This window comes from Motacilla alba, chromosome Z (genome assembly GCF_015832195.1).
Source record: "Motacilla alba alba isolate MOTALB_02 chromosome Z, Motacilla_alba_V1.0_pri, whole genome shotgun sequence".
In the NCBI taxonomy this organism is placed as follows: Eukaryota; Metazoa; Chordata; class Aves; order Passeriformes; family Motacillidae; genus Motacilla; species Motacilla alba.
Window position 1 is genome coordinate 59,968,783 of NC_052046.1, and position 12,358 is coordinate 59,981,140.

At 37.9% G+C, this 12,358-nt stretch overlaps 1 protein-coding gene across 1 annotated transcript in view; it reads left to right on the forward strand.

Moving 5' to 3' along the window:
• The window catches only part of GLDC (glycine decarboxylase), a 46,216-nt gene that overhangs the window by 5,684 nt on the left and 28,174 nt on the right, over window positions 1-12,358 (forward strand). The window contains exons 3-6 of the mRNA XM_038125542.1: window positions 4,379-4,514; window positions 8,541-8,705; window positions 11,534-11,611; window positions 12,158-12,305. Of these exons, the coding sequence (XP_037981470.1) occupies window positions 4,379-4,514; window positions 8,541-8,705; window positions 11,534-11,611; window positions 12,158-12,305 (527 nt within the window). The remainder of the gene's footprint in view (window positions 1-4,378; window positions 4,515-8,540; window positions 8,706-11,533; window positions 11,612-12,157; window positions 12,306-12,358) is intronic.

Below are 12,358 nucleotides of genomic sequence, written 5' to 3' on the forward strand. Positions count from 1 at the left end.
AGCCTTTGTGGGCCTAACAGGGAAAGGCATCCTGTTTTACTCAGCCTGCCCCTGCTTTCTACTCCTGGCAGCATCAGGTTGTGTGTGCTGCCCAGGCTGGCTGGGTGAGCACAGGTAGCCTGAGTGAAAGGAGGGAGGGCAGGGCACCATGGCTTTCTGCTCATATCTTGAAGTTATGGACGCAGCACCTGGAACACGCACTTTCCTTGTGCTGTCCTACGGCTTTATTACTATGTGCCTGACAGTGCTTTGGAACTATTTTTTTCAAGATAATCTGGTTTTGGGGTTTTTTTTTTTAGAGATTGAATTAAATACTTAATTAAGGGAAATAAATTAATCCCTCTTTTATCAGCAGTTCTAGGGATCTTGCTTCCTTGGTCTCAGAGGTTAGATTTTTTTAAAGATCTGATATAAAGTGAATAAAAATATATCAGACAAATGTTAACCTTTTAATATTGCATGGTTGAAGTTGTATAACTTGAACTGCTCTTTTTGTATGTTCTTCACTCTCATTCTCTCGTGCCATATTTAGCAGGTATCTCACAAATTCAAGGCAACTCTACTGTGCTAACTACAAAAACACTAGCAAAAATCACATTATATCATTTTGTGATCTGATAATTCAGTCCCTATTACTATTTTGGTGATATATTCTGCCTTTGCTATCTGTAGATGTAGCAATCTGGAACTGCCCTTGCAGAACCTCTCAGACCCTCAGTAAGTTTTCTCCAGTTACAGGAAAGGAATACAGCAAAAGCAGTGGACGTTATTCTGAGTACTGTCTTTGATCATAATTTCTAATGAGTTGATAAGGGGAATAAAGATGAACTGCAGTGACTTTGCTGGCAATTTTTTTTGCTGAACAAGGTTCTTAAGGAATTTTTATTATATAATAAATGGCTTTATTATAGACCCAATAAAATGAGTCTATAAGAAAGCCATTTCAGCCACTTTTTCTTAGAACACTGGAAACAGACAGCTGAGTGTGACAGTGGATGGAGTCCAACTATTACTTAAATATAGTAAATTTTTGTTTCTGTTTTATTTCCCCATTTTACGTATTGGTTCCTAATCTCATTGCTGGGACAATTAAGAATAAATTAGTAACACAATCAAAAATATTTCAAGCTGTGTTTTTTGAACTATGTAATTAAAATTTTTAGGAATCCTATATGTTTTTGTTTTAAAGAAATTCATAAATATTTAGAATAATACAACATTTTCACTACATATGCTTCAAGTTATGTACTTTATACAGTGGAAAACGTCTGCTATTTTCAGAGTTTGGTGACAGTCTTGAGGACCCAACTGGAAATGTAACAACTTCATTATGAATTTAAAAATTAATTTTTAAGCATACATAAGATCACTGTTGTGTTTCACATTCATCTACCTTTGTATTAGCATTAGTTATTTACAAAATTATCAAAAAAGAGTTAGGCCCCTTTCACAAATAACATTATGGGAATATACTGTTGAAACCTAGGCTAGACAGAGTGGGAAATAAAGCTACTGACAGAGATACAGACCCCGCTCAGACTCTAGCCCCTGCCCAAAGCTTTGCTATGGGGTCAGAGCAGATTGCTCAGGGCTTCACCCAGTCAGAACATGAAACCTCAAAAGGTGGAGTCCCTGCTCCATTGTTGGATTGCCCTCCTGGGCCCAGCTCTCCTTATCTCCAGCCTGAGCCTCTGGCCCTCCTGCTATGCATACAGTGCCTTAAAGAGCCCAGCTGCATCTGGTCTTTGGACTCCAGCTTCTGTATTACTTCTCTCACCATTACCTGCATCACTCTTACTTGAATTCAGAACCTTATCAGTGTTAAATAAACACTGAATTAATGAAATCTTCAGGGGTTTATGTTTGGTCATATGTAAGCCAGCCTAATAGATAAATCAGGGGCTATTGACTTCCCTTATTCAGATTGCAGTTGTATTTATGAGCTGTCTTCCTAAAGACATACTGTGATAAACTACTGCTGCCATTGCCCCTATAGCGACCAAAGGAGCAGGGAAGTAAGGTGAAGCAGGAGTGGAAGGAGTATGCCCTCCAGTATTTTGCCACCCTTCTCAAAATTAACTGTGTAACTGTGTTCAAAGGTAGCTCATTAAAATGTGATCATTAAAAATGTATTCAGTCTTGGAACCTCTCAATGTAGGTATTCTAGATGGAGTGTGGTTCTATTCTTAAGAACAATCTCTACCTAAGCTGCTTGCAGCCTCTCTAGGCTTTTGGTTTTGTGCCTTCAATCAGTTTGGAAGCAGGTTTATTTCAGAGATCTCCAGCACAAGCTAAGTGGCTGCATGTAGTTGTTGTTAGCTACAATTGCAGAGAAATAACTCAAGAAGAAAAGCCCAGTTAAACAAACAAAGGAAATGTTATCTATCACATTGTGCAGTATTTGTGGTATGTGTTTACCGCAGAAACTGCACTCAGTGCATTTTTGTGTGTGATACTGAGCTAGCAAGCAAGTTAAATGATAGCCAACTTCTGCCTTCAACTGCAATTTGGAATTAAACAAGGAAATTCATTACCATTGCCAAGAAATCATTGATGTTTGAATTATGCAAGAGCACAAACCTCTGTCTGAAATTACAACCAAACTCTTATTTCATCAAACTTTTTGCAAGTGGTAGAGGATGGCCTCTACAATGTTAAAGCTCACTTAACAAACAACTGCCTCTTTCTTACTAAAAATCTGTGGGAAGAGTTCTGGGGAGTGAAGTTTTTCATTACACTTTAGAAACTTTGCCCTGGACTTTGCTGAGTTCAAACCTAATAAGCACATAACAAGTCTCCAGAAAAAGAAAAAACAATTGCAGTCTACTGAAACTAAGAAATCAGTCTTCATACATTAGATCTAATGGTAACACTGAGTGAAAGGCAGAGAACAAATGAACTTTGAAATGAGAACTGGACATCCATAAAAAAACTCTGTGAAGGTGTAATGTGACTGTGGAAGAAATTAATTGAAAACCTGGAGATTAAAAAAAAAATTTATGCATGAAATGCAATGGTAGTAACTTGAGTGAAGGGACAAAAACAAGTTTTGAAATCAGAGTTGAAGTTCTAATATCCTTGTTTGTGATTGCTCTAGAAATTAAGTCAAAACCTAGATAATTATTTGCCACTGCATTTTAGAAAATTAACTAGTAATTTACTAGTATATATTCTGACTTGATATCTCTTGCTGGAGTAACTTACAGAGAGAATATAGATTTTGAGACATTCAAAAGGTCCGAGGTATTCTAATTCTGTGATTTGTGGCATTATATTACAAAGTGACACCTTCAAGTTATGGTGCAGAGGGAACAGAATTTGGCATAACTGTCCCATTACAGCAAACCTTGAGGTCAGATTTGGGGGAAGAATTGAAAAACATCTGCTCCCCTCACCCAGGAGGATTGGTTCTACCCAGGTCTGTTAGGTTGGGCTGACTTATCTGTTTGATCTGAAGACAGTCTACTGACCATCCTTTTGTATCCACAGCTACTAATATATTTTTAAAATACAACTCTTTGGCAGATGTTTGTAGCATTATTCATTGACTGCTAGGAACGGGCTGGCTCAGTGTTATTTTTGCACCGCTTTCAGGACACTGAGAAGCAAGACTGAAGAGTAAACTGTGGTTGAGGGAGAGGGGGAATACAAATGCTTTTATTCTGTATACTTCAAAAATAATTCATTTGTAATGTCTTCAAACTAGATTGGCAGACTTATTTGAAAGTTAATCTCATTTGGAATGTCTTAACTAGAAATACTCTTATTAACTTTTTTTTTTTTAAATAAACTGGTGAAACATGCTAAAATTGAATTAAAAGAAGTGTTCTGTTTTATCAGCAATTTAGGGAAAATGTGAGGAAATAAAGTTCTATGACACCAAGAAATTATTCCTGGGCGCTTGGTGTAAGCCCACTTTGTGCAAATATGACTCCAATAGAAACATTAAATGACAGCTGTGGATGGCAATGGCTTCAAGCAGTGTAGATTCTGAAAGATTTAGCTAATAGAAAATGTCTCCTGAGATACTTTTTAATGCATGTGCAAGATGGGTCTCTTCTGGGTTAAATGTACATTGTATTAGCACAAAAAGAGCTCCTTCTTCCTACAGCTGTTTCTCTCACTAATCTTTCCACATGGTTTGGAACCCTGTTGTTATTCAGGTGTTGCATTTTTAAAATTCTGGCAGAATTTAAACTTTCCTAGAATATTTTATCAGGTTACTACTTTATCTTTGCTGTTCTTGACTTGTGCTTTGTTCTGCTACTGTTTGTACTTGCACCATCAATGGTTTTTTTTCACACTGGGGTAGAAGACATTTCAGTTAAAAACTGTTACATGTAGCTGTATCATTCTGACGTATTGTCTTTCCAATTAGGTGAAAATGAAATCCTTGAAACGCTATACAATATTGCAAGGAAGAACAAGATATGGCGGTCCTATATAGGCATGGGTTATTACAACTGCTCAGTACCTCAGCCCATCGCGCGCAACTTGTTGGAGAATGCAGGATGGTAATGTACCACATTTTATTGTTAAATGTATATGTATAAGTACACATTTGTCCCACAAACCTATTATTTTTACTAAGGCTTTCATATATTTGGTAATGATGTGTATCCTACTGTGTAGGAACTGTGTTGATCATGCTAAAGCTTGAAATTTACTTTAGAAGATGCCTTTTTTGTAAAATATGCCACTAGTTTTGTGACTTCTATTTACAGCTTCTATATTATGAACTAATGAACTATTATGAACTATTATGAACTATTACATGTTTGCTTTAAGGAAGTACATAGACTTACCTCCTAAACAAAAGTAATTCTTTCCCAACTTTTGCCTAAATTAAAACCAGCTCCCTCCTCCACTGGTGTGTGCAATTTGGGTGGAGGTAGTTAAATACCGTGCAATACTATGATCATGGTTTTCTGATGAGGAAGTAAGAAACTTCTAAGGAAGTAGAAAATTCTAAAATCTGTTCTCTTAGTATTTCTTTCTTGGCTTTTTTTTTTGGGGTTTTTTTTTTTTTTTTAACCAGAGACCTTCGAGGGTTTGAATGTTTATCCATAAAGTGAGTTTGTGTCTGGTCTGATCAAATAATTCTTTAGTGAACAGCAGTGACATTGAACTATCGTAATAAGATCATTCATTTATGAAAAGGCTGAGAATCTTGTACTTGGTTCAGATCATCAGTTGGCAAATCGGTTTCTAAAGAATTGTAACTCAGGAATGATGCAACAGGAAAAGCCAAATTTCATGTGGACTCACACTTTCCAGCAGCCTAAATGTCACCCTGCATTTTCTCATTTAGTTTACAAGTTCCCCTATCACCAGTCACGAAGATGATTCTTTTATACTGTATCAAAATTAGTTACTTTACTTTAATTACTTTATTACTGAGTAATTTTTATTTTAGTAAAATCAGCATTTATAGGTTTTATATATATTTTAAAAAGCCCAAAAAAAAAAAAAAAAAAAAAAAACCAAAAACAAACAAACAAAAAAAAAAAAACAACAAACCCACAAACAACCAAAGGATCGTATTACTCAGTACAAAAAGTCATTGTTACTTAGATGTTTTGTATTTTTTATACTTTGGGTTGCCATAAATGGGTCTACATATCTGTAGACCTCTAAGTCTTTTTTAATTTTAGATTTGTTGGCTCTATTTGCATCACTAGTGGAAAAGTTGCAGTGTTTGAAGTCAAGGAATCTATGAAATACATCTGTGCAAGGTTTTATTCGTCCTTATCCTTGTTCACTTTTTGCAATCTAAATATTTCAATACAGTACCAGGAAACAAATTATTGGTTGATAGAAGCAAAGACAAGAACAGCTAGAAAGTATGTGGAACAAAATGAACTGCAGACTTTTCAATCCTAAAAAGTTAATGTAGTGTTAATGAAACAACTGAGAGAGTTTGTCCAGAAATCTGATCTTGCACTGTCCAGTAAAGTCAAACTAGATGGCTAAAAGCTAAACTATTAGATGGCTAAAGTGAAGGCTAAAATGTTTGTTGGAGAGAAAGTATATATGTGTGCGTGCACGTGTGCTAAAACAACTATGCAGGCTTTATGGAAGCTGTTAAAGAAATCAGACTTCTTATTTCTGCTGATTGTGTAACACTTTCCATGCTGACACACTTCACATTGCAGCTCCAAGGGAAATACTACAAGCTCAGGCTTATTTCTTCTGATCTATTCTGTCTCCCTCACATAACTTGTGTTTGCTTTGCTTGGCATTTGTTAGAGCAACTAGAAGTCTCCCAAAGTTCATCTTACTTGATTCCTTTGCCCCCAGACTTAAATGTGTAAGCATACAAACATGTACCAAGGATGCCTGCATCCTTGAGAGCCTTTCACATCTCTAGTGTAGATTATTAAACTTGTTAATTAGTAACACTCAGAATGTAATGAAAGCATTGCTTTCTGAAAACAGCTAGATACTGTGCAATAATTATTTTTAGAGAGTCTGCTTCTAAATTACTTTAAAAAGTCACTTACCATGTAGTATAGATTCAGGCAGAACACAGAATGCAGACTAATGCAGACTAAAGCCAGATATTTTATTTGAAGAACTTGTAGAGAAGTAGAATAAAATATGTCAATGCTTAAAAAATGCCAAAAAACCCTTTTAAAAGAGGTGTTTAACTAAGTGTGCTTATGTTGTAAGAGGTGTCTTTATTTGTGGAACTCTTAAGCTTCATAGTAGTTTATGGCAGTACTGGAATTCAAGATTTGTTGGTTGATTTTTTCCATATTTCTGCAATTGATTTGTTTTAGTTCAACTGTGTTGACCATTCAAAGCCATAACATCAAAATCATAAGGCTTCATTAATTTTGTTTTTAAATAGTGTACTTTCCCAGCTATGTGGAGCAGGAGTTCTCTAATGCATTTCAATTAATCACAATGTTTTAATTCTTGTTAGTCTAATTCTAGTTCCTTCTGCAAATTAAAATACAAGAAATGGACCTTAGGTGAAATAAAATGAGAAAGCACAGTTGTAAAACTTTAGGTATGGAGAAATTTCTTCTACTAATCAGTGAAAGTCATTGCTCACGCAAAGGCGTTTGGAATAGTTCTTTTTATTGGTGAGAACTGGGTGGGCAGGGGGACCATACAGAAAAGAAATCTTAATACTACCAGACTGAAAGTTTATCTGGCAAACTGAACACTGGGTTTAGCTGCTGTGGAGAAAAAAGCCCTGCTGTTGGGATTAGCAAGGCTACATGCAGTCTGGGACATGGTCTCACTTGTGAACTATGCAGTCATATGATGATAATTAGTTTAGTGCTAGAACTGGCCAAAAATGACAAAAAAAGCCCTACAGGTTTTGGGAAAATCATCAAGATTTATGTACTCTATACATAGCTATTGCTTTCTGTTACTATACTGAATAGTGTATGTGAATAATTCAAGCAGATGTTTCATTTAATTAGATGGTTAATGTTTTAGCATTATATATTACACTTCGAGTTCACTTATTGAATATGTTCTTCTAGCTTTTGCGTTCTTTTCGGGACTTTTTCCTGCTTTCTCTCTCACTATTTTTTTGCTTCTCTCATCCTGCTCAATACCAAGTTCTCCAGCTTGTTTTTAAAAGATCTTTGGTCTTTACCTTCTATTGACCTTACATGACTTGAGCTTCCAAATACTGGAGTCTTTCTGGAAAGCTTATACCTTCACTTCATTTTTCAAAAGTCTAAGACTTGCTACTGCCCTTTTAGGGAAAAAAACTGCTGTTTTCTTCCATCACTAGAAAACAGAGGCTGCAAGTGTTCACACTTGTTTCTGGCTGCTACTCTAAATTCAATCTGGCGTAAAGTCTGTCCTGAACTACTGTGTAATCCAGTGCCCAAATTTCCAGTAGAGAGGAGAGTCTGACTTCTGTTTTTCCTTTCATCCCCGGACCCATGCTGCTTTGCTTTCTGGACTGTTACAATAGAGCATGTCTCTTAGATTCTTGCATTTTTGAAGGAGTTGCTTATATTGCACTACTGTTTTGTTCACCAAATGACAACAGATAAAACTTATCAGTCTAACTTCTCTCCACTAACATATATGGAAACTGTCATTTCACAAGTAGTTGCATACTTCTCAGCTTGATTCTGTGAAATGTCAAGTGCTTTTCTTCTTAAAAGGGTGGAGAAGACTTGATAAATAGAAGTCTTCAGAAACAGTATTGAAAAATTGTGGCAATATCTAGATATGAGTGAACAACACATTCTCCTTTGAATATTGTGACTTGATTTAATTCTTCCACACTCAGCATCTGCTTACTCTGTCCTTCTCCATAATGCTCTCACACCTCTGTTTTAAAACTAATTTCTCTTTTCAAAATGGAAAAACAGAATTATTGTCCTGTAAAATGTTAAGTCAACACCAGAAGGTAAAAATGACAATGTTTAAAGATAACTGTAGTCTAACAAATTTCCATATTAATGAATTTTTTTTTCTGTTGTACAGTTCAGTAGTATATCACCATAACTTTGTTACACATTTATTTTCTTAGACCCAAACTCAGAACTTTTTTCCAACAGGGTTACCCAGTATACTCCTTACCAGCCAGAGGTGTCCCAGGGCAGGCTGGAGAGCCTCCTAAATTACCAGACTATGGTGTGTGATATTACAGGAATGGATATGGCCAACGCGTCTTTGCTGGATGAAGGGACAGCTGCTGCAGAAGCCATGCAATTATGTCACAGGTACTGTGTTTAAAAGTGTGGTTAAATCATAGCAGAAGTAATTTTGGAATTTGAAGGCATTTATCCCTGTGTAGGCAATTGATTGATGTTGAGTGGGGCCTTCTTACTGTGAGCAGTTCACTAAACAACTAGAGGCCATGTTGCCATGCCTCCAGTGAACTTCCTAGTGTTGATGTAAATGTTTAACTCAGACATTTAAGGCCTTCAGAAAACAAAGGACATAGGAGAAATTCTAGAGGAAGGAAGACTTACCCTTGTTGGAGGAAGGCTGGGCTAGAGAACACTTAAGCAAACTGGGCTCACACAGGTCCTGATGTGCTGCACCTGTGGCTGCTGAGGGAGCCTCCTGATACCAACACAAGGCCACCTTTAATCGTGTCGGAACAACGACAGTGAATGGGACAGGTGCCTCAGCAGTGGAGCAAAGCAAATGACACTTCTGTCTCCAGGAAGGGAGGAATGAATATGCAGGGAACTACCAGCTAGTCAGCCTCAGCTCAATCCCTCAGTGGGATGATGGAACAACTGCTAGCCCTGGAAGCCATTTCCAAACATGTAAAGGACAAGAAGGGGATAAGGAGTCACAAGCATGAATTAACACAGGGGGAAGTCATGTTTGACCAGCCTGATGGCTTTTCTATAGTTGAGTGACTGGCTTGGGAGGGGATAGCAGTGGGTCTCCCTTAAATCTCCACAGAGAAACCAAAAATTACGGACTTGATGAGGTGGGAGAGAGATAGATGGAAAACTATCTGAATGTCGACCCAGGGGATGCTTGTCAGTGACATGAACTTTAGGTGGAGGACAGTTATTGGACCCAGTTATTGCCAGAGGTGACACTGGGTCCAATCAATCATCTGCTTGAGGGGGCAGACTGTATCCTCAGCAAACCTGCAGATGGAGAACTTTGAGGATCAGATGATGGACAAGTGAGTCATGGTGCCTTCCAGAGGGACTTGGACAGGCTGGAGAAAATGGGTTGATAGGAACCTTGTGATGGTCAACAAGGGAAAGTGCAAAGTCCTGTAGCTGGGGGAGAAGCAACCCCAGGCATATGGGGTACATGATGGGGTCTGGCAGGCTGGAAAGCAGCTTTTCTGAAAAGGCCTTTTGGGGGGTTTGGGTGACACCAGATTGAACACAGTCCAGCGGTGTGTACTTACTTGTGGCCAATAGGCAAACAATCTCCTGGGCTGCACTGGAAGGAGGAGTTCTACCAGGATGCCAGGGAGGGATCGCTTCTTCTCATCCTGATGAGTCCACATCCCACAGTGCTGTGCCCACCTTCCCTGTACAAGAGAGACATGGACATACTGGAAAGAGTCTAGTTGCCCCACCTAGGATACCAGCCCAGCTACTGGCAGGCGCACACCTGCTCCCACTAATACCTCCACAGACACAAGGGTTGATGTGCTGCTCCAGTTGCTGGCACTCACTCCATTCCACTCCCTCCAGTAGTTTCAATAGCTGCACTATGGAAATGTGGGTCCTTTGTGTCTGATTCCAGTGGCACTCATGCACACACAGAGAATATGGGGTTCTCTTACCCATGAAAGGAATCAGAAAGGCATTTAACAAGAAGAGAGGACAGACTTCACTAGTTAGGTTCAAGAACTTCAGCAACCAACTATTTATATGTGACTGTCCCAGTCTATCCCCTTACTCCCCTATTTTGCTACAATTATTGCTCACAGAATCACATTATTTCCCCCCTAAACATGTCATAATAAGACATGTTTGCGATCCCCAAATGCTTTTCTTGTGCATCCTATAATGTCTACTTGCCAAGAGGGGGCAGGCACCCAGATGGTGTGCTTGTTTGTGTCAATTAATGAATTGGAGTTCCCACCTGCCCGGTGGGCCCTTTGCTCCTCTGCACGTGTGGAGATGGGTCTCTGTTGAGATGATTTTCCCTAAGAAGCACCTGGGAGCAGCAGGGACAGGGTGTTATCTGGACTTCCCCACCTGCCATTGCCTCTCTCTGGGGAATGCACAGGACCTTTTATCACATAATCTAATGGACTGTGGCCCAAGTCTCTTGGGGCCATGAAAGTTGAAGATGTGCATTATCTTTTTCCATCAGTGATTAAGCTTTAAAAAGATGTGGAGTACATAATTCTAAGTTTCTAAAAGTGAAATTGTTATTGGCATATCCAAATCTACTTTTGTGGATGCCTGTGGTATGGCCATGTGAAAGGGATTTGCAAATCAAATGAAATATGAGAAATTATTGAAGATCACTCAGAACTGTGTATCAGGAAGGTGATTACACAGCAGTGACTGTGTAATCATGGTTTCATATGTGTAAAAATAGTTTTCTAACTACTCACTAGTTCAAAGCCTCATTGTGACGTAAAATTCTGCTTATCAGAGAATCATAGAATGGTTTGGGTTGGAAGGGACCTCAACGATTACTTAGTTCTATTCCCACTGCTGTGAGCAGGGACCCATCTTCTTCATCTCCCTTTACCTATTTAAATGGCTCTTTTTTTTTTCTTTTTTCTTTTTTTTTATCCAGGGCAACATTGAAAAATCTGTATTAAAGACCACAGCTCTATTCCTTTAAAAAAATGTGTGGAGCCATTCCCATGGCTTTTGAAATTAGCTCCCTGTTCTGTTTCAATTTTTGCCATGTATGCTTCTCATTTGAGTGTCTGAAACGAACTTTCTTAATGTAAACATGCCAGAAACATCATTCAAAACATCAACCAATATTTTCAACTGCCTTTTTAGATAGAAAAACTCACTTCTAGAAAATAAGCTAATTTATTTCTGTGGGAAATAATACATTATTGATGTCTAAACCTTCTTTTTCTTTTTTTTAACAGACACAACAAAAGGAGAAAGTTCTATGTAGATGCCCGATGCCACCCTCAAACTATAGCAGTGGTCCAAACTAGAGCAAAGTAATGTTTTCCTCCATTTTCCACCATATCTTTTACCTTACACTGAATCATTTTCCATCTGTGCCTTTTTGCTTCAGACCTAATGTTTCTGGCCTGTGCTTTCTTTGCAAACTAAAAGCAGAAGTCTGTTATCATTTGGCATTACTTCTAATTTAGGTACTACTGCAAAGAAATTAAAGCTGTTTAAAAAGAGACGAAACATCTCATAAAAAGAAAAAAATTAATTTTTCCTTTAAATTGTTGCACAACTATATACATTTGACTGCTGAATTCAGTCTGGTCATTTTTTTCTTTTACTAGCAAGCATCTTAAGCATTCTCTGTTTGCTTTGCTCTGTATTTCTGATGGTGATATCAAATGTAATTCTTCTTCAGTACTACATACCATGATGTGAAACTTTCTCAGTGTTTAGTGCTGCAAAGATGTTCAACTTTCTGTATGTTAAAGAAAAGAATCATGTAGCATCCATGAAAACATTTTGTTAAGTATCACTCCAAGGTTGGAGGTGGTTTGAATATTTTACCTTTTGCATGTTTTTGTTTCCAGTTATACCGGTGTTATTACTGAGCTCAAATTACCCCATGAGATGGATTTCAGTGGAAAGGATGTCAGTGGAGTGTTATTTCAGTATCCAGACACTGAAGGGAAGATTGAAGACTTCTCTGAACTTGTTGAAAGAGCTCATCAGAATGGGGTAAATTTTGTTGGTCACACAGATATCAATCTGATGCATCAAACATCCATATT